This window comes from Bos grunniens, chromosome 7 (genome assembly GCF_055505025.1).
Source record: "Bos grunniens cultivar Pamir isolate PY7600 chromosome 7, Bosgru_T2T1.0, whole genome shotgun sequence".
Lineage (NCBI taxonomy): Eukaryota > Metazoa > Chordata > Mammalia > Artiodactyla > Bovidae > Bos > Bos grunniens.
In genome coordinates, this window is record NC_141171.1 from 83,503,069 (window position 1) to 83,526,242 (window position 23,174).

The 23,174-nt window shown below is 38.9% G+C and overlaps 1 protein-coding gene across 4 annotated transcripts in view; it reads left to right on the plus strand.

Moving 5' to 3' along the window:
• The window catches only part of VCAN (versican), a 120,295-nt gene that overhangs the window by 90,784 nt on the left and 6,337 nt on the right, over window positions 1-23,174 (plus strand). For all 4 annotated transcript variants that reach the window (XM_086412877.1, XM_086412879.1, XM_086412878.1 and 1 more), the window contains one exon: window positions 22,006-22,150. In XM_086412877.1, the coding sequence (XP_086269003.1) occupies window positions 22,006-22,150 (145 nt within the window). The remainder of the gene's footprint in view (window positions 1-22,005; window positions 22,151-23,174) is intronic.

Genomic DNA, 23,174 nt, shown 5'->3' on the forward strand with positions numbered 1-23,174 from the left:
CAAGGACAGAGAGCCTGGTGGGCTACAGTCTATCAGGTTGAAAAGAGTCCGACTTTACTGAGTGACTAACATTTTCACTTTTCACTTCATCAAAAGTCTCATTTTCTTCTACTTGTCCTGGGTGGATGGTATTAATGTATCTGCAGTTGTTACATCTGTATATTTTCATTTTGCTGAAATGAGTAGTAATTGCAGGCTGATAATTTTGTTCATATTAATAGTGGTTCATGTAGATGAGTTCTTACATATAAATTTTAATTTAAGATAGACAATATTGTTTTTATTAATGTAAGCAAACATAAAAATTAAAGATTTTTCATGTATATTACAGACAATTAAAACTTTTTATAATTTTGTTGAAGTTTATTATGTAATATAGGCATTCGGTAAGTTTTCCCTTGTTGAATGTAGGCTTCATTCCTGTGGGATAAATTGGGTCTAGGCTACCCACTATTAAGTCTCCCCCTTATAAATAGCCCAGTAAAAGTGCAGGTTCTTGTGAGCTCTATTACAGAAGCTGGAATGCCAGGCACTCAGGTGACCAGTTCTGGTGGGTACTTACTTGTGCTTTGCAGACTTGGACCATGACTTATCTCTAAGTGTGCCTGTTACTTGGGTACCTCTATGCTCCTGCCCTGAGCTAGGATAGATGCATTTGACCCAGTCAAGTACTTGTAAAGTCTGTCATTTGAAACATACTGATCTGATGGCAAAGTCCCTGACTATCTCCAGCCTGTCATTGGTCCTATAGACTGGGTTTGTATATCCTCATGCTCTGTACTTTTCCATGTCACTAAGGAGAGTGAAAAGGTTGGCCTAAAGCTCAACATTCAGAAAACCAAGATCATGCCGTCTGGTCCCATCACTTCATGGCAAATAGATGGCCAAACAGTGGAAACAGTGTCAGACTTTATTTTTGGGGGCTCCAAAATCACTGCAGATGGTGATTGCACCCATGAAATTAAAAGACGCTTACTCCGTGAAAGGAAAGTTATGACCAACCTAGATAGCATATTCAAAAGCAGAGACGTTACTTTGCCAACAAAGGTCCGTCTAGTCAAGGCTATGGTTTTTCCAGCGGTCATGTATGGATGTGAGAGTTGGACTGTGAAGAAAGCTGAGTGCTAAAGAATTGATGCTTTTGAACTGTGGTATTGGAGAACTCTTGAGAGTCCCTTGGACTGCAAGGAGATCCAACCAGTCCATTCTAAAGGAGATCAGTCCTGGGTGTTCATTGGAAGGAATGATCAGATCAGACCAGTCGCTCAGTCATGTCCGACTCTTTGTGACCCCACGAATCGCAGCACGCCAGGCCTCCCTGTCCATCACCAACTCCCGGAGTTCACTGAGACTCACGTCCATCGAGTCAGTGATGCCATCCAGCCATCTCATCCTCTGTCGTCCCCTTCTCCTCCTGCCCCCAATCCCTCCCAGCAGCAGAGTCTTTTCCAATGAGTCAACTCTTCACATGAGGTGGCCAAAGTACTGGAGTTTCAGCTTTAGCATCATTCCTTCCAAAGAAATCCCAGGACTGATCTCCTTCAGAATGGACTGGTTGGATCTCCTTGCAGTCCAAGGGACTCTGAAGAGTCTTCAAAGGTGAAACTCCAATACTTTGGCCACCTCATGTGAAAAGTTGACTCGCTGTAAAAGACCCTGATGTTGGGAGGGATTGAGGGCAGGAGGAGAAGGGAACGACAGAGGATGAGATGGCTGGATGGCATCACCTACTCGATGGACGTGGGTTTGGGTGAACTCCGGGAGCTGGTGATGAACAGGGAGGCCTGGCGTGCTACGATTCATGGGGTCACAGAGTCGGACACGACACAGTGAACTGAACTGAAATGAAATGTTTTTTCTGGTCTCTCCATGAGCAATTGAGCTCTTCAAAGATGTGGTTCTCTTGTCTGCATTTTCTTTCTGAAGGTGTGTAGAATAAGGCTCTATACTCCCTCTGAGTTTGGTTAGTGAGCTTGAATATTGGTTTATAGCTGGCAGATGGAGGTCTGAAAAAAATCTTAGGGAATTTATCTTGCCTGTCAGGTGCCATTCAGATATGCTTGATTCATCAGGTGTCATTATTCCACTCTTCTGAAGCAAGCCAGCTGAATTCGATGATTTTTTTTAATCTGTGTCCTTTAAGTTTTAATGGACTATACTGTGAAACACACGTGAAATAATAACTTACTTACCATTTCCATAATTTAGACTGGTCCTAAACTTGGTAAATAAGTGAGTATTGCACTTTTTCAAAGGAGAAATAATGGTCTTCCTCTGATATTTTCTGGGTTTCCCTGGTAGCTCAGCTGGTAAAGAATTCGCCTGCAGTGCAGGAGACCGGGTTCATCCCTGGGTTGGAAAGATCCCTTGGAGAAGGGAACGGTACCCACTCCAGTATTCTGGCCTGGAGAATTCCATGGACTGTATAGTACATGGGGTCGCAAACAGTCGGACAAGACTGAGCAACTTTCACTCACTCTGATATTTTCAGATGAAGGTAACGTGACCTAAGATAGATAACTATACCCCATAAACAAGAAACTTTCCCTTAATTAATTCACATTTTCTAATGCAAACCCAAGGGTTTTGGAGAGAGCACCAAGTAAATGGGGCTCAATTTGAAGAAGGCAGCAAATGAATGTCATAAACAAGGTGAAGTTTATCAAAGAAATGCCACAAGTAAATCTAGGAAAAACTCTGACAGACCCCCGGTTTCTTCTTAATTCACTCTTTGTGTAAAATAAAAGTGTGCTAAGGAGTGTCCTTAACTTTGAACATTTTGGAACAGAAGAGGCCATCTGCCCAACAGTCTGTCTCCCTCCTATTCGACTGATCTCTGGCCCACTTTCTGCTTTTCAAACACCCTTGCCTCCATCCTTCCTTTCCGAGGCAGCCTAGGTGTTTCTTAAATTCGTTTGTAGTTCTTTCTGCAGCCACCATCCCCTTAACAGGTTCCATGTGTGCTCAGGCCTTGGAATAAAATAGTTCCCCTTTGTTTCGCTGTTTACGCCAAGTGTCCTGCTTTTGAAAATATCCCTAATAGTAAACTCTTCCTTGGGAAAAGCAGTATCTGCTTACACTTGGGAATGGTGTTAACTTGACTGTGTGTAATTTCAAGGACTTTGTTTATATTTTAGAGAGATTTCTCCTCTCTCCCCCCACTCCCATTTTTTGTTTGAAAGGTTTATTAGAGCTTATCCTTCTTGGGAGGTAGAGCAGTATTAAAACAAAAAGAACCTTTGATATTTACCGTATATTATCTTGTGTCATTCAGTCTTACAGTTAAAACAAACAAGCTGATACTAGGTCTCAATTTCAATCATTTCTTTTCTTGAAATCATTAAACTTTGCTTCCAAAAAACTTGCAGTGTATCGTATTTAATGTGATTATGCTTTATAGCTGGATTAATTCAGGTTATACGCTTATACTAAATTAATAGTGTTATTTGGCCAAGTTATTTACTTTGCCCTTATTCTTCATATTCTGATGGCTTCATTCCACATTATTGGTTTGTATAATAGGATGTTGCTACAATGACAAATTCTTGCCTTTGTTGAATCTTTAAAATATTTTTTGTTATTTATTTGGAGTATTTATCCAATAAATTTCACAAAATTGTACTCATGAACAGTATTTGTTCTAGCCTCACCTTTCTGATTTCTATGAAGGCTATTTTCTCTTAACACAGTTTTTATTTTGTCACTTGCTTTCCTACTCAGCAGTCACATTTCAGTTTGTCCTTTGGTTTTCTACTCACCAGTCATTCTTTAACTTGACTATTGATTTCTCACAGCAAAATGCCTCAAGTGCTTGTTAGAAAGCCTGACAAATAACTTCCATAATGAATTACTTTCCTTGTCACCCAAGTAATGTCTTCAAAGACACTAAGTTAAACCATTCAAGTTAAATACACATTAAAGCTGGCGAACTTAAACAAACATTGCTTATCTAGCTTCTATACTGTTAGCTGACTTTTAAGTTTTTTCTTTAACCTATTGTTAAATGAATGACTAGTCTGAAGTGTTTCTCCCCCAGATCTTGTTTTCCACTGCCTATGACCTTCCTCTTCCCTTGCTCTGAACTATTGTTACTCCCTTTAAAATTCTGCAAATGTCTTCCTCTTGCCTTCAGGATAAAATTTTGTAATTATTTGTGACGCATATCACGCCCACTTACTCCATCTGCCACTTCCTAGGCTGTCTTATCTCAAAATACCCACAGTTTCAGGAATAAGCCATGACATCTCACTCCTGCGGGTCTTTACATTCACGTGCCCTCAGTCTCAAAATGCTCTCACCTCTTGCCCTAAATTCACTTGATAAATGTTTGAATACCTTGCTTAGCTAAGAGTCACCTTCTTCCAGGAAACCCTCCTAGCTGGATGTGACGAAGGACTCTTCCTCTGTGTTGCAGAAACCTTTGTGCGCTCTTCCCATCCTACCACTGAACCCTGTGGTGTTAATTTCCTGACACAGAGCTTTCTGGGGCGGGGATTAACTTTCATCCCTATTTTCTTGGCACCTAGCAGAGTGGTTGACAAAAACAGATATTTGAATAATAATCAGTATCCATACATTACTCAACCAACTCACTGTGTTATCTTTTGAATACTGAAAAGACTCATCAAGTCTTTTGGCTGAATCTCCCCATGACAATTCTTGTTTATCTAAATTGTTTTATTTAAAGTTGTATCAGTATGAAAAAAATTAAACCATAAAATAGGTGGTATTTCAAACATGACGAAAAGAAAAAAAAATGTTTCTGTGAATCAGAAGTATGTCGCTGAGCATAATGCATCTTACGAAAGTTATTAACTCAAAGGAAAACAGATGTTCCTCCTGGAAATGATGACAATTTTGTCCATGGTTGTCCCAAGAATACATATAAGCCTTGGGAAGAAAAAATGGAAAGCAAACTTTTCAAAAGTTTGAGTTATATCAGGGCCGATTTTCCATGAAGTTTTGGGAAACTGACAATTACTCAGACTTTTAAAAACCTTATTATCCAAATCCAAAATGTAGTGAAACAAGCAAAAGGAATCCCACTCCTGAATGTTTTCAGCTTGTTTCATTTCTTATGGGTTGCTTCCCCGAGGATGACGTGGTTGCTAAGTTGGACAGGGCTTCCTTTATCCATCCACTATCTGAGTCCGTCCTTTCAAGCACAGAGGGAGCCAGACCTCAGGGAGCACTCTGGAGTCACTTATGTTTCTCCACCTACATGCATCCTGGCAAAATCATTTCATGACTTGCTTTTCAACTACAGATTATAGTGTGTCCATGGACAGCAAAGTTAGGAAGATGCTGGAAACTGTTAAGTGCCTTCGTCACACCGTTTTTTTTATAACACAACTCCCCAGTTTAAAATCAACCCGTGGGCCTCAGAGACTTAAAGCTTTTACTCTCTTACCCCCTCCTCTCTCTAACCACCCAGGAATAAAACTCTCAGAGAATTCTCATAGGATTCTCCTGAGGTCTGTATTGCTCCTTTCAGTCTTCTTTTTAGTCAGTTCCTACAGCAGCTCAAAACTGCCCCCTCACCACTGGGGCTCAGATGCTTCAGTGGATCAGATGCGATTACTTCAAAGGAAAATGTCACCTTCGATGTCCAGAGGTTGAGGATTGAATAGAACTGACAATCCAGTTCCCTTTAAAAAAATGTTGAGGAGCTTTAGGAAAGTCTGATTTGTAAGGGAAAAACCCTTGGCTTTATCCTTATACATTAAAAAGAGCACTTTCTACATCTCTTTTATACTTTTCCCCTGTCATCTCTGTTTTATCAGCACTCAGTGTCACTCTGTGAAAGACTGGTAGCTTGTCAGCTTCCTAGGAAGTAGTCACGGCCTCCTTCTCACTCTCCAGGGTCGTGTTTGGAGACAACAGACTTCCTTTTCTCTGCACTTGTCTGGCTCTAGTCAGAAAGTTCTCAAACAAGTTAGTAATTCACAAATCCATAGCTGTCTTATTTCCTAGCTCTAGCTAATTAATCTTGTGCCTTTATGTTATGAGATAGATTATGAAGCGCTTATTGATATCCTTTTTGTGCTTAAAAAAATGCTATGGGAATAATATTCTGGAAGATATCGGAATTTTGCAATTTTTTTTTTTTTTTAAACATGGTTGATCATTGGCAAACTGGCCCTCCTAGAATTTGGAATACTCACTTGCCCTCCTGGTCATGATGCAGAGTTGATGCAGAAAGATAGCCAAATCGGTTGTGGATTTGACTTTAAATCCAGAGTCCCTTTTTCTTCTTTCATGAATAAACACCTCAGTCTGTCATGCAAAGTATGGTGAGAAAAAAAAACACAGCTTTTAAAAAGGTAGAAACAATAAAGAAATGGCCTTTAATCCAGGAAGAGACACTTAAAAGGGACAGAGAAAAAGAGTAACAAATTGCAGGCCATAAACCATTATTTTTTTTTTTTTCTGCAGGAATGTACCGTTATTACCCTTTTATAAACACAAAGGTTCGTATCCTCCTCCCTCTCCCAGATGTCTTGGACATTGAAAAGAGAATCAAGAGAATTAACTAACCGTGTCTTCCAAGTTTGTTTGTAGGTTTGTAGGTTTGAAGGGATTGAGAATGATTTGGCAGAAAACAATGATGCAAAACAAAACCCCCAAGCCAAAACTTTCAGTTTTACTTTTTCTACCTGAAAATCTTAGAAGACTTCCTGTCAAATGTTTGCAGATGGATGTGTGTTGGCTGTGCTGTGGCTTCAGCTCCAAGTCAAATGCCACTTCCCTATGAGCAAGTCACACTGCATATCAACATTAATTTAATTATGTTAAATCTCACAGACTTCATCACATTACCCTAAAAGCCAAGGAAACGTAGGCTGTTTCCTCTTCCTTTCACACATTGCCCATGAGTAGAAGAATTTTCAGTTTCTTGTCCAAAAGACCACTAAACTCTTGGTGAAAATTTTTACTTGTGTTGCAGTTCAGTTTGATTTGAAACAAGAATTGATTCTTCTGATTCTACACGTGAGATAGATCGAGCAATAGAGTAGTTGTAGAACACAAAACCCTCACCTCCTCCTTTCCCTTCCTTGAGTCAGCTGGTTCGTGACAGCAAACAGCTGGAAGAACCATATTTACCCTCCACCAGAAAATCACTTCATAGTTGACAAAATTCCCCTTAAAAAAAGAATTGATCAATGCAGTAGTTCCTTCTCCCAGAGGCTTTTCCAACAGTGCTCTGTGAAACTTGAAAATCACACACGGTTATTTAAATTTAATTGCTAATTAGTTTAAGGCAATGCATAACCAAGGAAAAGGCCAAGAAAATGTTGAATGGATTTGGCAGTTTCACGTTGCATTTGGATCGTTAGCACTTCCTGACTGAAGACCTGTACAAACAAACTTGGGGCGAAGGAACCCACTGGCATCATTCATGGTGGGGATTAACGCAAGTGGCTTGTGGGGCTGCGCCTGGGGCCCCATCTCCCAAGTGCTCTCACAGTGGGAGGAACTCACATCCTTTGGAAACTGCTGTTGATAATTACTACTTTGTAGGGCAGTGAGCTCACGCTATTACACAAGATTAGTGCTGTGCTCCAAAGCTGGCAGATCATCTCTCCCGCACAGAGACTTGCCAGCTAGGAAAATAATGGGCATATTGCCACTTTAACAACTATCAGGAGAGCCCAAGTTAGTTTTTCTTCCCTTCGATGTATTCATGTTTGCAGGATCCGACTCCAGGCTGCCAGCCTAGGGCAGGGACACCAAAACAAACGTCTCTTTCTCCTTTAAAACAAAGCTGCTCTTTTCCTTTTGGTTGTTAGACTAAAAGACAACGGCAAAACCATAACCTCCTTTAAAACATAAATAAACAAGGACCGAGACCAGAGTAACCTGAAGCAAGTACCAGGATCAGAAGAGGGTGTATCTCTACCTCGAAGTGAGGTCATGTGACCCGGCAATTTAAATAAAACAAAATTAAATACAACCGCCCCCCTTCCCCCCATGCCGCAGACTGCAAACAAATGCCTATTGTGACCAGAGCCATCTAGGGGAGAGAGGCATTTTAAAGTTACCAAATGTTTTGATTTCTCTAATAAGTAGTCCTCCTAAGCTCCTGGCAGATAACCATTTGACCTGTGTTCTGAAAGGCGGAGAGTTGGGGGCGGAGGTAAACCCAGAGTGGTTTATCTGAGTCCTTCATTTAGTGCAAAGGTGGTTTCTTATCAGCATATGTTTCAAAAGGGTAAGCAATCCTCTAGGGTCACTGTTTTCTCTTTGGAGTTTGCTTTTATCCTTGTATCCTTGGGTGGTTATCTGCTTACCCCTGGCATCCTGGCATCATCTGCATTTGGCCATGGGAAGAGCAGCAGTGGCCCTACCGGTTCCAGGTGATAAAAAGAGTTTGAACACAGAGAAGTCAGCTTTTAGTACAAGTGTCATGTTTTTATAACTAATCTACATAAGTTTTTAATGAAAAACAAACTAAATCACACGAAGACATTAACTTGTGTGCATATTGTTCAATAGCTAAGTCATATCCCTGCTCCATGGACTACAGCAGGCCAGGCTTCCCTGTCCTTCACTATCTCTTGGAGGTTACTCAAACCCATGTCCATTGAGCTGGTGATGCCATCCAACCATCTCATCCTCTGTCTCCTTTTCTCCTCTTGCCCTCATTCTTTCCCAGCACATGGTCTTTTCGAATGAGTCAGCTTTTCACATCAGGTGTCTACAGTATTAGAGCTTCAGCTTCAGCATCAGTCCCTCCAATGAATATTCGGACTGATTTCCTTTAGGATTGAGTGGTTTGATCTTGCAGTCCAAGGGACTCTCAAGAATCTTCTCCAGCACTACATTAAAAGCATCAGTTCTGCAGTGCTCAGCTTTCTTTATGGTCCAACTCTCACATCCATACGTGACTGCTGGAAAAACCATAGCTTTGACCATCCAGACCTTTGTTGGCAAAGTGATGTCTCTGCTTTTTAATATGCTGTGTAGGTTTGTCATAGCCTTTCTGCCAAGGAGCAATCGTCTTTTAATTTTGTGGCTGCGGTCATGGTCTGCAGTGATTTTGGAGCCAAGAAAATAAAATCTGTCACCATTTTTACCTTTTCTTCATCTATTTGCCATGGAGTGATGGAACCAGATGCCATGATCTTAGTTTTCTGAATGTTGAGTTTTAAGCCAACCTTTTCACTCTCCTGTATAGGTGCTTATTTTTATCTGCCCCGTTCTAAGGATTTTAGGTGGCTATTATAGATTTGGCTTGTTTCTGATGCAGTTTCACCATTGATGTAAGTTATCTGATAATTTAAAAAGCCCAAATAGTAAAAATAAACTATTGTAGTTGAATATTTTTGTCAAGTAGAAAGTTTAGATTATAGCTACACTGGCCTGTAGCCAAATAGAATGTAATGGGATTGGTACTTACTGTTTAATTGAGATCTATTTTTTAGAAAAGTGTTCTCTTCTTACTTTTCCTCACAAAACTGAGAGGACATAACACAGATAATTTTAATCTTTTTTTTTTTTTTTCCATATAGAGTAAATAATCGTAGTTTGGGGGGGATTCTACTTTAACTGTGAATTAGTTGGTAATTCAAATATAGTGATGGATGGATATCACCACCTAGTGGCCAGATAGTATTTTGCATGTCAAAACTTCGCATTCCCAGAACTGCACTTAAATTCCTGCAGGAGTAATATTCTCTGTGAGTTAAGTCCCTATAGCTTTAGGTTTTAAAATTCTAGTATGAATTGCATTATATTGTGAACTTGAAAGTTACATGTGATATGAGATGATTTTTCAAATACAGTTGAAGCTAACACATGAAGTCACATGCTTAGTAAAATCCTAGCAACTGAGGCAAATATTAGGACCAATCTTTCCCGTATCTTCACTTTATGCACAGTAATAACAGAGGAAAGTTTTCCTTGGCTGGTTCGCTTGGCGTGTGAACCTAGAGGATATTTTTGGTTTTATTATGAAAATTTTTTTACAGTGAATTAAATCAGCAGTGTTTGGGGAAAGGGAGACTAGGTAGAAAGTAGAGACTGGATTGTTCATGGAAAAAAAAAAAAAAAAACTCCAAATTATAACTTGAAGCCTTAATAAATTCTTCCAACAATTACAATAATATATTATATCATAGAATGACTTTACTGGACAAATGTCAAGAGTGGTTTTTATCAATGGAATGTATGTGATTAATTGTTTAAACATACTTGGCAAAACCCAAAGTAGTTCTAAAACACAAAGCCATTAAGATAATCTAAATTCCAGTGAATTTTAAAGAACAAAAGATTCAATCTAACTCAAGTGAAGCGGAAAAACTGTAGAAAAATATGTGTGTAGGTCCAAGGTCAGTGACAGAGGAGGCCCTTGGCAGATACAGATTCAAGATTTGCAGTTCAGATATACGTGGGAGATCTTGGGCTCCAAAATCACTGCAGATGGTGACTACAGCCATGAAATTGAAAGAGGCTTACTCCTTGAAAGAAAAGTAATGAACAACCTAGGCAGCATATTAAAAAGCAGAGACATTACTTTGCCAACAAAGGCATGTCTAGTCAAAGCTATGGTTTTCCAGTAGTCATGTATGGATGTGAAAGTTAGATTATGAGGAAAACTGAGCGCCAAAGAATTGATGCTTTTGAACTGTGGTGTTGGAGAAGACTCTTGAGAGTCCCTTGGACAGCAAGGAGATCCAACCAGTCCATCCTAAAGGAAATCAGTCCTGACTGTTCATTAGAAGGACTGATGCTGAAGCTGAAACTCCAATACTTTGGCCATCTGCTGTGAAGAACTGGCTCATTTGAAAATACCGTGATGCTGGGAAAGATTGAAGGCAGGAGGAGAAGGGGACGACAGAGGATGAGATGGTTGGGTGGCATCACTGACTCAATGGGCATGAGTTTGAGTAAACTCTGGGAGTCAGTGATGAACAGGGAGGCCTGGAGTGTTGCAGTCCATGGGGTCATGAAGAGTAGGACACGACTGAGTGACTGAACTGAACTGATGATATGAGAGAGCCTCAAGATCCATGACATGAAACAGTTTGTACTTTTTGCTCAAGCACAAATTCAAACTCTACCCAGGGACTAGTGTGTAAAGATTGTTTAGTTAGCTAACAAGTTTGTCTAAAGGACAGCTCTGTTTTCCCATCTCAAGGAGTCTGCTGCTGTTGATTCTGGTAGTCATTTAACCATTTTGGAATTTCTCTATCATCTTCATGGTGGGAACCTATCCACAGCACAGGTCTGCGTGAACAGGGGCACTCCCAAAGGTCTAGCCTAGATGCTGCCTTCCCTGAGGCCAAGAAATACTGTACTTGTAGGGGTGAATGTGTGTGTGTGTGTGTGTGATGGTAGTAAGTGTCAAATTTGTGTCACAGAAAGATGAACTTTAATTTCATTTAGTGTGTGAAAATATTTTTTTTTTATTTCATTAGAGAAGAAAAGAAACCAAAAGATTTTAAACAGAGTGATTCTTTAGCAGAACTAATTTGTTTCCATCGATTATTCTTTGTAGTTATTTGACCAAATAAAGAAATCATAAAATCTCAATGCAAAGAATTTGAAATGGGTCAAATATTATGGAGAAGGGCTAGTTATCAACCAAGTTTTGATAAGGTCCATTGCTTTGAAAATGTCTTAGCTTTAAGATGCGGATAAAGGAATTTAAAAACAAAGCTCTTTCATGTTCCAGGAATTCTTTCTCTACTAGAGGCTGAAGCATGACCTTGTTATCTTCAGGGGTTTGATTTTTGAATTGGCTTTATCCTTTAAAGACAAAAGATTTCCTAGACAAAGTCTTCTCTAGTGGCTTAGACAGTAAAGAATCTGCCTGCAGTGCAGGAGATCTGGGTTCAATCCTTGGGCTGGGAAGATCCACTAGAGAAGGAAATGGCAACCGACACCAGTATTCTTGCCTGGAGAATTCCATGGACAGAAGAGCCTGGTAGGCTAAAAACAAAGATTATATTGGAATGTTGCATGCATGTGAGGATGCGGAGAAGGCAGTGGCACCCCACTCCAGTACTCTTGCCTGGAAAATCCCATGGATGGAGGAGCCTGGTAGGCTGCAGTCCATGGGGTCGCTAAGAGTCAGACACAACTGAGCGACTTCACTTTCACTTTTCACTTTCATGCATTGGAGAAGGAAATGGCAACCCACTCCAGTGTTCCTGCCTGGAGAATCCCAGGGATGGCGGAGCCTGGTGGGCTGCCGTCTATGGGGTCACACAGAGTCGGACACGACTGAAGTGACTTAGCAGTAGCAGCATGTGAGGAGAGTAAGTCATTCCACATTTCAAGAACCTTCCTTGATCCAGCCTTTTCTTTTCACCAGCCAGCTGCTTGCCTATTTCCTCATAAATTGATCTGTTTATATCTGTGTCACATAAAGGACCAGCTGGGACGTGACTATCACAGAAGTAACTAATACTGGATGGTATGTTTCTTTTCTTGAACAGAAAGCAGTGCTCAAAGCTGAACCAAGCTAACTCCTGCTGTAAAGCAAAGCAAAATACCTGATTTATTTCTAAACCTTGTCTATTAATGAAATAATGCTTTTGGAAAAATTGAAGTATAGTGGATATACAATGTTGTGTTAGTTTCAGGTGTGTAGCAAAGTAATTCAGTTACATGTATGTGTGCATGTATTCTTTTCCATTGTAGGTTCTTATAAGATATTGAATGTAGTTCCCTGTGCTATACAGTAGGTCTTTCTTGCTGTTTATCTATTTTAGTTATAGTAGTGTATATCTTTTAATCCTAAAGTCCTAATTTATTCCTCTCTACCTTTCCCCTTGAGTAGCCATAAGTTTCCCTTCTGTGTCTGTGAGTCTATGAATTATGCTTTTTAACCTTAGAAAAAAGACAGTGATCTATCTTTACTTAAGAAAAAAGTCAATTACTTACATTACAGTTTTATCCTCAGTTTATTTTGTTCATGCTCGTGATGCTAGTTATCTGCTGAGATTTCAGGACCATTGATCATGGTGGTGTGTATTTTAAAGATAAAAGTCCGCTGGTATCTTTGAATGACAGTTCGGACTCCAAGACACTAAATAGTCAGAGTCACCTTGAAAGGATGTAAACCCTGACTGAGTTTAGTAGGTTTCTGGTAACTTTCAAAAGCAGAGACTCTACCCCCATCCCAAAACACAGTACATACATTTTCCCTTCCAATATGTTGATTGAATCAAGATGGAAACTTTCAAAGAGCTGGGGAGGAGAGAATAACTCTTCAGCCACTCTGCTTGAGAGAACTAAGTCAAGTTCTTCTTAGATCCATGGAACTGAATTCACTCTCCAAGGGTGGAGAATGTTTGCAGGCAGGGGAGTTCCATGTGCTCCAGGAGACCTGCAGGGTAATTCTCTGCTTTTATGTTCATTTAAGACAGGAATAAAATTTTGACAGTAAGATACAGGTTATTTGGAAAAAAATAATCTAAGCATTTGTAAAATTTGATAGATTCTGGTGAATAACTTCAATCAATATTAGGATTGATTCAGAATGAATTCTCTGGTTGTGGAGACATTCAGTTGATAGAATGGTATGTGACTGTTGGATTTTGGCCAGGATTTTTAGAATCAGTGTATGTTTTTGGCAGCTACCTTGCTTGAATCTGATTGGGGGGGAAAGAAAGAGAAAACAGTAACTGAAAAGTTAATAAATTAAATTTAATTGAAATGGTTGTCTTTGGGGGCACATTTTCTTTTTGTACAGATATGTAGAGGTGATCATTTAATTGGGACTCTAAAGTAACTTTTTCATACAGTATAGAGCATTAAGCAGCTCATACAAGGTTTAAATAATGGTATGGACCTAACAGAAGCAGAAGATATTAAGAAGAGATGGCAAGAATACACAGCAGAACTGTACAAAAAAGATCTTCACGACCCAGATAATCATGGTGGTGTGATCACTGACCTAGAGCCAGACATCCTGGAATGTGAAGTCAAGTGGGCCTTAGAAAGCATCACTACGAACAAAGCTAGTGGAGGTGATGGAATTCCAGTTGAGCTATTCCAAATCCTGAAAGATGATGCTGTGAAAGTGCTGCACTCAATATGCTAGCAAATTTGGAAAACTCAGCAGTGGCCACAGAACTGGAAAAGGTCAGTTTTCATTCCAATCCCAAAGAAAGGCAATGCCAAAGAATGCTCAAACTACTGCACAATTGCACTCATCTCACACGCTAGGAAAGTAATGCTCAAAATTCTCCAAGCCAGGCTTCAGCAATATGTGAACTGTGAACTTCCAGATGTTCAAGCTGGTTTTAGAAAAGACAGAGGAACCAGAGATCAAATTGCCAACATCCGCTTTATCATGGAAAAAGCAAGAGAATTCCAGAAAAACATCTATTTCTGCTTTATTGACTATGCCAAAGCCTTTGACTGTGTGGATCACAATAAACTGTGGAAAATTCTTCAAGAGATGGGAATACCAGACCACCTGACCTGCCTCTTGAGAAATCTGTATGCAGGTCAGGAAGCAACAGTTAGAACTGGACATGGAACAACAGACTGGTTCCAAATAGGAAAAGGAGGACGTCAAGGCTGTATATTGTCACCCTGCTTATTTAACTTCTATGCAGAGTACATCATGAGAAACGCTGGACTGGAAGAAACACAAGCTGGAATCAAGATTGCCGGGAGAAATATCAATAACCTCAGATATGCAGATGACACCACCCTTATGGCAGAAAGTGAAGAGGAACTCAAAAGCCTCTTGATGAAAGTGAAAGTGGAGAGTGAAAAAGTTGGCTTAAAGCTCAACATTCAGAAAACGAAGATCATGGCATCCGGTCCCATCACTTCATGGGAAATAGATGGGGAAACAGTGGAAACAGTGTCAGACTTTATTTTTCTGGGCTCCAAAATCACTGCAGATGGTGACTGCAGCCATGAAATTAAAAGACGCTTACTCCTTGGAAGGAAAGTTATGACCAACCTAGATAGCATATTCAAAAGCAGAGACATTACTTTGCCAACAAAGGTTCGTCTAGTCAAGGCTATGGTTTTTCCTGTGGTCATGTATGGATGTGAGAGTTGGACTGTGAAGAAGGCTGAGCACCAAAGAACTGATGCTTTTGATCTGTGGTGTTGGAGAAGACTCTTGAGAGTCCCTTGAACTGCAAGGAGATCCATTCTGAAGGAGATCAGGCCTGGGATTTCTTTGGAAGGAATGATGCTAAAGCTGAAACTCCAGTACTTTGGCCACCTCATGCAAAGAATTGACTCATTGGAAAAGACTCTGATGCTGGGAGGGATTGGGGGCAGGAGGAGAAGGGGACAACAGAGGATGAGATGGCTGGATGGCATCACTGACTCGATGGACGTGAGTCTCAGTGAACTCTGGGAGTTGGTGATGGACAGGGAGGCCTGGCGTGCTGCGATTCATGGGGTCGCAAAGAGTCGGACACAACTGAGCGACTGATCTGATCTGATCTGATCTGATAAAATGCAAGTCTATTACAGAACATGTAGAAAAGTTTACATCTGATCTGGCTTGCCATCAGCTGTGTGACTTTTATGTCATAATTTCCTCTGCCCTCAGAAGAGAATAAAAATGCAAAGTAATGTAGGGGCTTCTTTTCAGACACGGTATTGATCTAATTCTGGTCTCTATGGGAAAGAAAAAGAGTTCAAGGTTTACAATGGTGAACATGAGTGTCTGAGACAGAAGCAGTCTCTGGTCAGCATTTATTTCTGTTTGCAATGTTAAGATGAATTCTCCCCAAACCATGCTGGTCTTTTGGGATAATTCTTAGTTTGTCCATCCAATCCTAGAAGAGGGTCAATCTGGGCTGGATCACCCAGAATGTTGGCTTATAATCCCAGTGAGGAGAAGATAATCCAGGTGAAAGTAGAGAATTTTTCTCTGCTTGATCCAAGAGTCTACACTTCTGTATGTATGAGTCACGGTCTATATGAACAAGGCTCAGTTACATTCTTATAACTCAGAACCGATTTCCTCACATTTAGCTTTAGTGGAAAAAAAAAATACGTTATTAAACCTAAAATCAATGATTTATTTTTTCTACTCTTTTGTCCTATAAATGATATTAAATAAGGCTATAAAGAATTCAGAAGGATACAAAGAAAGTTGTTCAGAAAACTGCAGTTTCCTTTGCTAAGTCAGTTTGGCAGTAACATGGAGCAAAATCAAAGCATCCAAGCCAAAATAAATGTGCACAATGGAGCAATCAGATATGAGGTAATAGTGTGACATGCCTGTGGCTATCAGACATTCTTGTAAAAACCACAGACTTAAAATTTGGTCCTGCACCATTAAGCCACAGTTCTGCCAAGCAACAACACAGAACACGGGTTTTAAATCACTGTTGTGAGCCAAATGCAATTCCCACCCAAAACAATTAAATCTTTTACCAGAGGTCTGAGTCTGGGCAGCTTAAGGCCTGAGAATTACTTTGGTGGCATGGAATCAGAATCTCATTTCAGTGTGAAAATGAGATGGTTATTGTTCAGATCAGGAGGAAATGTCAGCTGCAAAATACACGGCAGTTAAGGGACTTGGATGACTTGAAATGATATTTCTTGAGGTTAGATTAAAAAAGGGCTAGCTGAGAAATTGGTAAGTTCTTTCTGATCACTGCATAGATCATTTTATACTGTTCATTTTTACTAATTACAGAAGTAATTCATACTTACTCAAGGCAAGTTGTCAAACCTGTAAGAATATGTAGAATAAAATATTACCTTAATCTCATAGCACTGGGTATAAACTATATATATGACATTTGATCACATATTTTTCTTTGATCCTTTATATGCACGCATACAAACAGCTACATCTGAGAGTATGTGTAAAATTTGGATCATTGTATATTTTTAGTACTTTGATTTTTAACTTAACACTTCTTTTAGTATCTTCCATCTTCCTGTATAGTCCTCAATAACAAGATATTTAATGCTTATATAATATCCCATTTGTCTGGCTGTACCCAAGATTTACTAAATATATGTTTGCTCTATATATTTTTCCCACTTACTACTAGTGTAAGTAATATTTTAGATAAAATGTTCACACCTCTGGTTATTTTTTAGGATAACCCTTTAGAAGTAGAATTACGAGGTCCAGTGTTGAGAACTTTTTAAGACTCTTGGTGTGCATTGCCCACCGTTTCCCAGAACGGTTATTTAACTCTGCTGACTTTGTGATTGTTTTGCTTACAGTTTACCAGGGGGAAGCAACATCTTCAATCAGGGGCCAGCCATAGCTCCTGAGGATACAGGCACTGAGGATACAGGAGTAAACAAAAGAAACCCAAACTCCTGTCCTTAATGAGCTTACACTCTGCTAAGGAGAAAAAAATGCAATAAGTAAATAAGATGTATAGGATATTAGAAGGTAATCAGTGTTATGAGGAAAAATAGAGCAAAGAAGGGAGACGAACAGTACGGGAGGGACAAGGAGAGGGGAGCATTGCACAGTGTACACATGTGTTGGGATACTGGAAAATTTTCCACCTTTGAGGACATTCACTGGTTTCCTGGAAACGGTTAGTTAGAAAGTAAACTAGAAAATATTGAGCTCCAAGTTAAGTATATGAGGAACTCTGGAATCTTTCACCATAAAAGTATTAAATGTAGATCTTTATTAGTTTTAGGGGATTCTTATTCTTTTACTTATTAATTTTTTATTTTATCCTGCTTTAATTCATCTATTAAAGACAGTTTAGTTATACAGCAGCAGGACAAATGTGACATTTCTATCTGCAATGTTGCTCCATTTCCTTTTCCATTATCTAATAAAGGAAGATAGCAAAAAAAAAAAAAAAAAAAAAAAAAACACAGAGGGTAAGAGATAATAAGGAAAGAAAAATAAAGAAATAATTAGAAACCCAGGTCAGATCAAACGTCAGTTCCTTGTTGCAGGAAAACCTGCCAGGCAGAGTGGCTTGGTGTGTATGTTCCTCTAAGCGTCTTTCCAAGGGTCACCTAGTGGGTAACTCGGTGGTACCCTCCAGGCTAAGAGAATGGATTTAAATCCATGTAATTTCTGGATTTCCACAGTAGAAATAAAAACATCCTTAATTCTGTGTTTTGGGGGGAAAAAAATCTTTACTAACCTCCCCTTAATTCTTTGCAGTTGTATCACTTTTCAGAGACGCTTTTTTACATAGCAGAGGTCTCTTGTCTCCTATTTTAATTTTCACATGATTGATGTGTATTTCAAAGCAAAGTTAAGCAAAGAGATTGAAAGAAAAGTAGAAGATTTCTTAATCGTCTACCTTTCAAACTTAAGGTCTTCATCTCACAAGTTATTTTTCAAAGATCTAGGTTGTTTCACTATAAAGTTTTAAAAACCACATTTTTTTTTCCTGAGGATAAAGGAAAATTCGAACCATTTTCTAGTAAATTTACTATACATTTTTTTAAAACATAAAAATAGCTTTTGGAAATAACAGCTCTTGGCATGCTCTGAATTGGGAACAATTGCCTTCAGTCATATTCAGTTCTTTCTTCTCTTTTTTCAAATAGAATCTAATTCATTGTTGCAACCACAGACTTATTTTTCCCCCTTTTTTAAAATTTTTATTGGAGTATAGTTGATTTACAATGTTGTTAGTTTCTGCTATACAGCAAAGTGAATCAGATATATATATATATATATATACACACACACACGCACACACACACACGCTCTTTTTAAGATTGTTTACCCACAGAGGTCATTACAGAGTATTGAGTAGAGTTCCCTGTGCTGTACAGTAGGTTCTTATTAGTTATCTATTTTATGTATAGTATCTATTTCATGTATAGTTATCTATTTTATATATATATATATCAATCCCAACCTCTCAATTTCTCTCTCCCTCCTTTCTTCTCCCCTTGGTAACCATAAGTTTGTTTTCTACACACAAACTTAATAAATTTAATTCAAGGTGCATGCATGCTAAGTCACTTCAGTCATGTCTGACTTTTTGCAACCCAGTGGACTGGAGTCTGCCAGGCTCCTCTGTCCACGGGATTCTCCAGGCAAGAATACTGGAGTGAGTTGCCATGCCTTTCTCCAGGGGATCGTCCCAACCCAGGGATCAAACCTGTGTCTTTTACATCTCCTGCATTGGTAGGCGGATTTTACCACTAGAAATTAATTTTAAATTTAATTCAAGAAAAGATTAATAAATCTGTATGCCCAGAGAGATGTCATATTTGCCATTGTCCCATAAATCTGAATCTATATTCCTTTCAGATGAAGGAAATGTGTCTCCACCAGTCTGGTCAACATTAGATGTGATGTAAAAGCTGACAGTAAGCAAAGTATATTGGGAAAGCAGTACCCAAGTCGAGTCAGACAGACCTGAACAAACTTGTCCTGTATCACATTCTAGTTAAGAGTCTGGCAGCTGGGAAACTGCTTTCTTATTTATAGTGCAATATTATTTTCATCTCACTAAAGTTTGTTACTTTTGAATAGGCATAAGGACTATGTTTTTCATGTAATTGTTGCTTGATATGGAGGCTACATTTTAAGGTGACAAAAAATTGAATGTAAACCAAAAAATTCTGGGTGTTTAACATTTCTAAGGTCCAAGTTATTCCCAGTCTTGCTGGATCATTGTAAGAGATAATGCATACGAAGTACCTAGAATAGGGTTTCATCTATTATTGGTGCTAAAATAAAAGGCAAATATCACTGTTCAGTTCAGTTTAGTCAGTCGTGTTTGACCCTTTGCGACCCCATGGTCTGCAGCATGCTAGGCTTCCCTGTCCATCACCAACTGGACAGGTTGCCATTCATTAATCTCATCCTCTGTCATCCCCTTCTCCTCCTGTCTTCAATCTTTCCCAGCATCAAGGTCTTTTCCAATGAGTCAGGTCTTCACATTGGGTGGCCAAAGTACTGGAGTTTCAGCTTCAGCACCAGTCCTTCTAATGAATATTCAGGACTGATTTCCTTTAGGATTGACTGGTTTGATCTCCTCGTGTTCCAAGGGACTCTCAGGAATCTCCTCCAACACCACAGTTCGAAAGTATCAATTCTTTGGCGCTCAGTTTTCTTTTAGTCCAATTCTTACATCCATTCGTGACTACTGGAAAAACCATAGCTTTGACTAGACTGACCTTTGTTGGCAAAGTAATCTCTATGCTGTCTAGGTTGGTCATAGCTTCTCTTCCAAGGAGCAAGCATCTTTTAATTTCATGGCTGCAGTCACCATTTGCAGTGATTTTGGAGCCCCCAAAAGTAAAGTCTGTCACTGTTTCCACTGTTTTCCCATCTATTTGCCATGAAGTGATGGGACCGGGTGCCATGATCTTAGTTTTTTGAACGTTCAGCTTTAAGCCAACTTTTTTTTTTTTTAAACTTTACATAATTGTATTAGTTTTGCCAAATATCAAAATGAATCCATCACAGCACATACATGTGCTCCCCATCCTGAACCCTCCTCCCTCCTCCCTTCTCATACCATCCCTCTGGGTCGTCCCAGTGCACTAGCCCCAAACTTTTTCACTCTCCTCTTTCACTTTCATCAAGAGGCTCTTTAGTTCTTCTTCACTTTCTGCCAAAAGAGTGGTGTCATCTGCATATCTAAGGTTATTGATTTTTTTCCCATCAATCTTGATTCCACCTTGTCCTTCATCCAGTCTGGCATTTCTCATGATGCACTCTGCATATAAGTTAAATAAGCAGGGTGACAATATATAGCCTTGAAGTACTCCTTTCCCAATTTGGAACCGATCTGTTGTTCCATGTTCCAGTATCGCTGCTGCTGCTGCTAAGTCGCTTCAGTCGAGTCCGACTCTGTGTGACCCCATAGACGGCAGCCCAACAGGCTCCCCGTCCCTGGGATTCTCCAGGCAAGAATACCGGAGTGGGTTGCCATTTCTTTCTCCAATGCATGAAAGTGAAAAGTGAAACTAATGGAAGGCAAAAGATATTTCTGGTTACATGTCATTGCTCAAACCAGAGAATCAATAGGAATTATCTAAAGATATAAAGGCAACCAGTAGAAAAACATCAGATCAATAAAATTCTTTTTAATTATCTGAACATTCATTTAAAAAACATTTTTAGTAAGATGTATTTTAAAAGCATTATCTTGTATATCAATATACACAAATGTGATAAATATTCCTATTAAAGAAACTTGCAGATCGGATCATAAAGCAAACACAACTGTATGGTGTACATGAGAATCATATCTAAAGCAGAATTACTCAGGGAAGTTGAGTGTAAAATGATGGGCATAGGTATATTAGATAAATAAAGAACAAATATAGCAATTTACATATATATCAATATATCAAAGAATTTGGATAAAACAATTTAATTCAATAAGACAAAGAAAGCTACTTTATAGTGATAAAAATATAAATGAAGGACTGAACCTTTTATCACACTATAATCACAACTACATAACAGTATATGTACACATAGAGTCTGGAAGGAAACATGTAGATCAGAGTGCCGAGTTTATGATTTTTGTCTCTAGTTGTTGCACTGCCATTAATGTTGTTACAGTTAACAATAATGCCATGGGTAAAATTCTTAAAATGAGCATTGATTTCATATTTAGAAATCTAGGACACACACGTGCACACTAAGTCATTTCAGTTGTGTCCGACTCTTTGCAACACTGCGGACAGTAGCCCGCCAGGCTCCTCTGTCCGTGGGATCCTCCAGGCAAGAATACTGGAGTGGGTTGCTATGCCCTCTTCCAGGGGATCTTCTTGACCCAGGGATTGAACCTGCATCTCTTGTCTCCTATATTGGCAGCAGAGTTCTTTACCACTAGCACCACTGGGAAGCACTATTAATAGCACCAAGTTCCTTAGATATATCTCATTGTCAAAGGAAAAAATATGCATATTTCTTGAAGAGAGATTTGGAGATAACACATATTTTCCACTCAAAGTGTAAAAATCTTTACCACCAAAATTATTTGAGCTAAATTGTTCAACAGGAATTGCTGAGCCCATTCTAATTCAATTGTGCTGTGATGGAGCCATCGCTTTTATAGTATGCTTCAACAGTTATCTTTCCCTGCATTTTTACAGCAATATGAGAACTGGAGGCCGAACCAACCAGACAGCTTCTTTTCTACTGGAGAAGATTGTGTTGTGATTATATGGCATGAGAATGGCCAGTGGAATGACGTTCCCTGCAATTACCATCTCACCTACACCTGCAAGAAAGGAACAGGTAATGATTAACCCATCAGTAAGATATACTTAATCTGCATTTCAGTTATCAAGTAAATTCAGGAAGAATAAACGTCATTCTTTGAGACATAAGCTGGATGTCATATACAGCATCCTTATTGCTCTGGAACAGTTTACTTTCTCAATTTAATTGAAAAGTTTGTTTTCAGTAATGTCTTCATTTTAGATTTCAAGTGCTTAAGATAATAATGTAGCATTTATGTAAAAAAAAAAACTACCTGTCAGTATTTTTAAGAAAAACAACTGTCAGCCCCAAGGGCCCACAAATCTGTTAATTTTGATGAGGAAAGCATTAAAAAAAATTAGTTATCAAAAATAAAAAACTGGGATATACCATAAGATAATGTGAATTATTTTTTACTTAAAAATAAAAAAGACCACTTGGTGCCATTTGGCCCTAATTTGGTTCAAATTTATCAGTGGCTTAAAGTACTGCAGCTAAACAACACTGCCTGCCTTGGTGGGGGCTGTGGTCCCCACCTCATTGTGCTCCTCATTCGGACTTTCCCTCCTTTTTGGTTAAGCTCCTGGTCTTTATAGGCATTTGAGTTTTTCAATCAGTCCCTTAGAAGCTCAATCTATGCTCATAAACCACAAAACAAAAATACCATCCCTATATCTATTATGACTATTTTCAAGAAGTGATAAAACAAAAACATTTATAATATAAATTCTAGAATGAGGAGAATTGCTTAGTTGACATTAACAGATAAAATTAATGAAGCTGATTTTTCAGCATTTATCATTGACCAATATGTTTGAATTCTAAGCCATACTACGTAGATTTCTTCCTTAAAAAAAAACAACAAGAATTGCATCACAATTTTTAAACCTGGTTACAATTGATAATGGTGTTAGAACATGCATATTTAACTTCTAGACCCAGATTTTACCCACCTCAATTAAGAGTACAAAGCACAAATGCAAAATATAAAATCCATTTGACTTATTTTTTAATATAAAAATGATAAAACAAAAAATATATACTCTATAGATATTTTAGA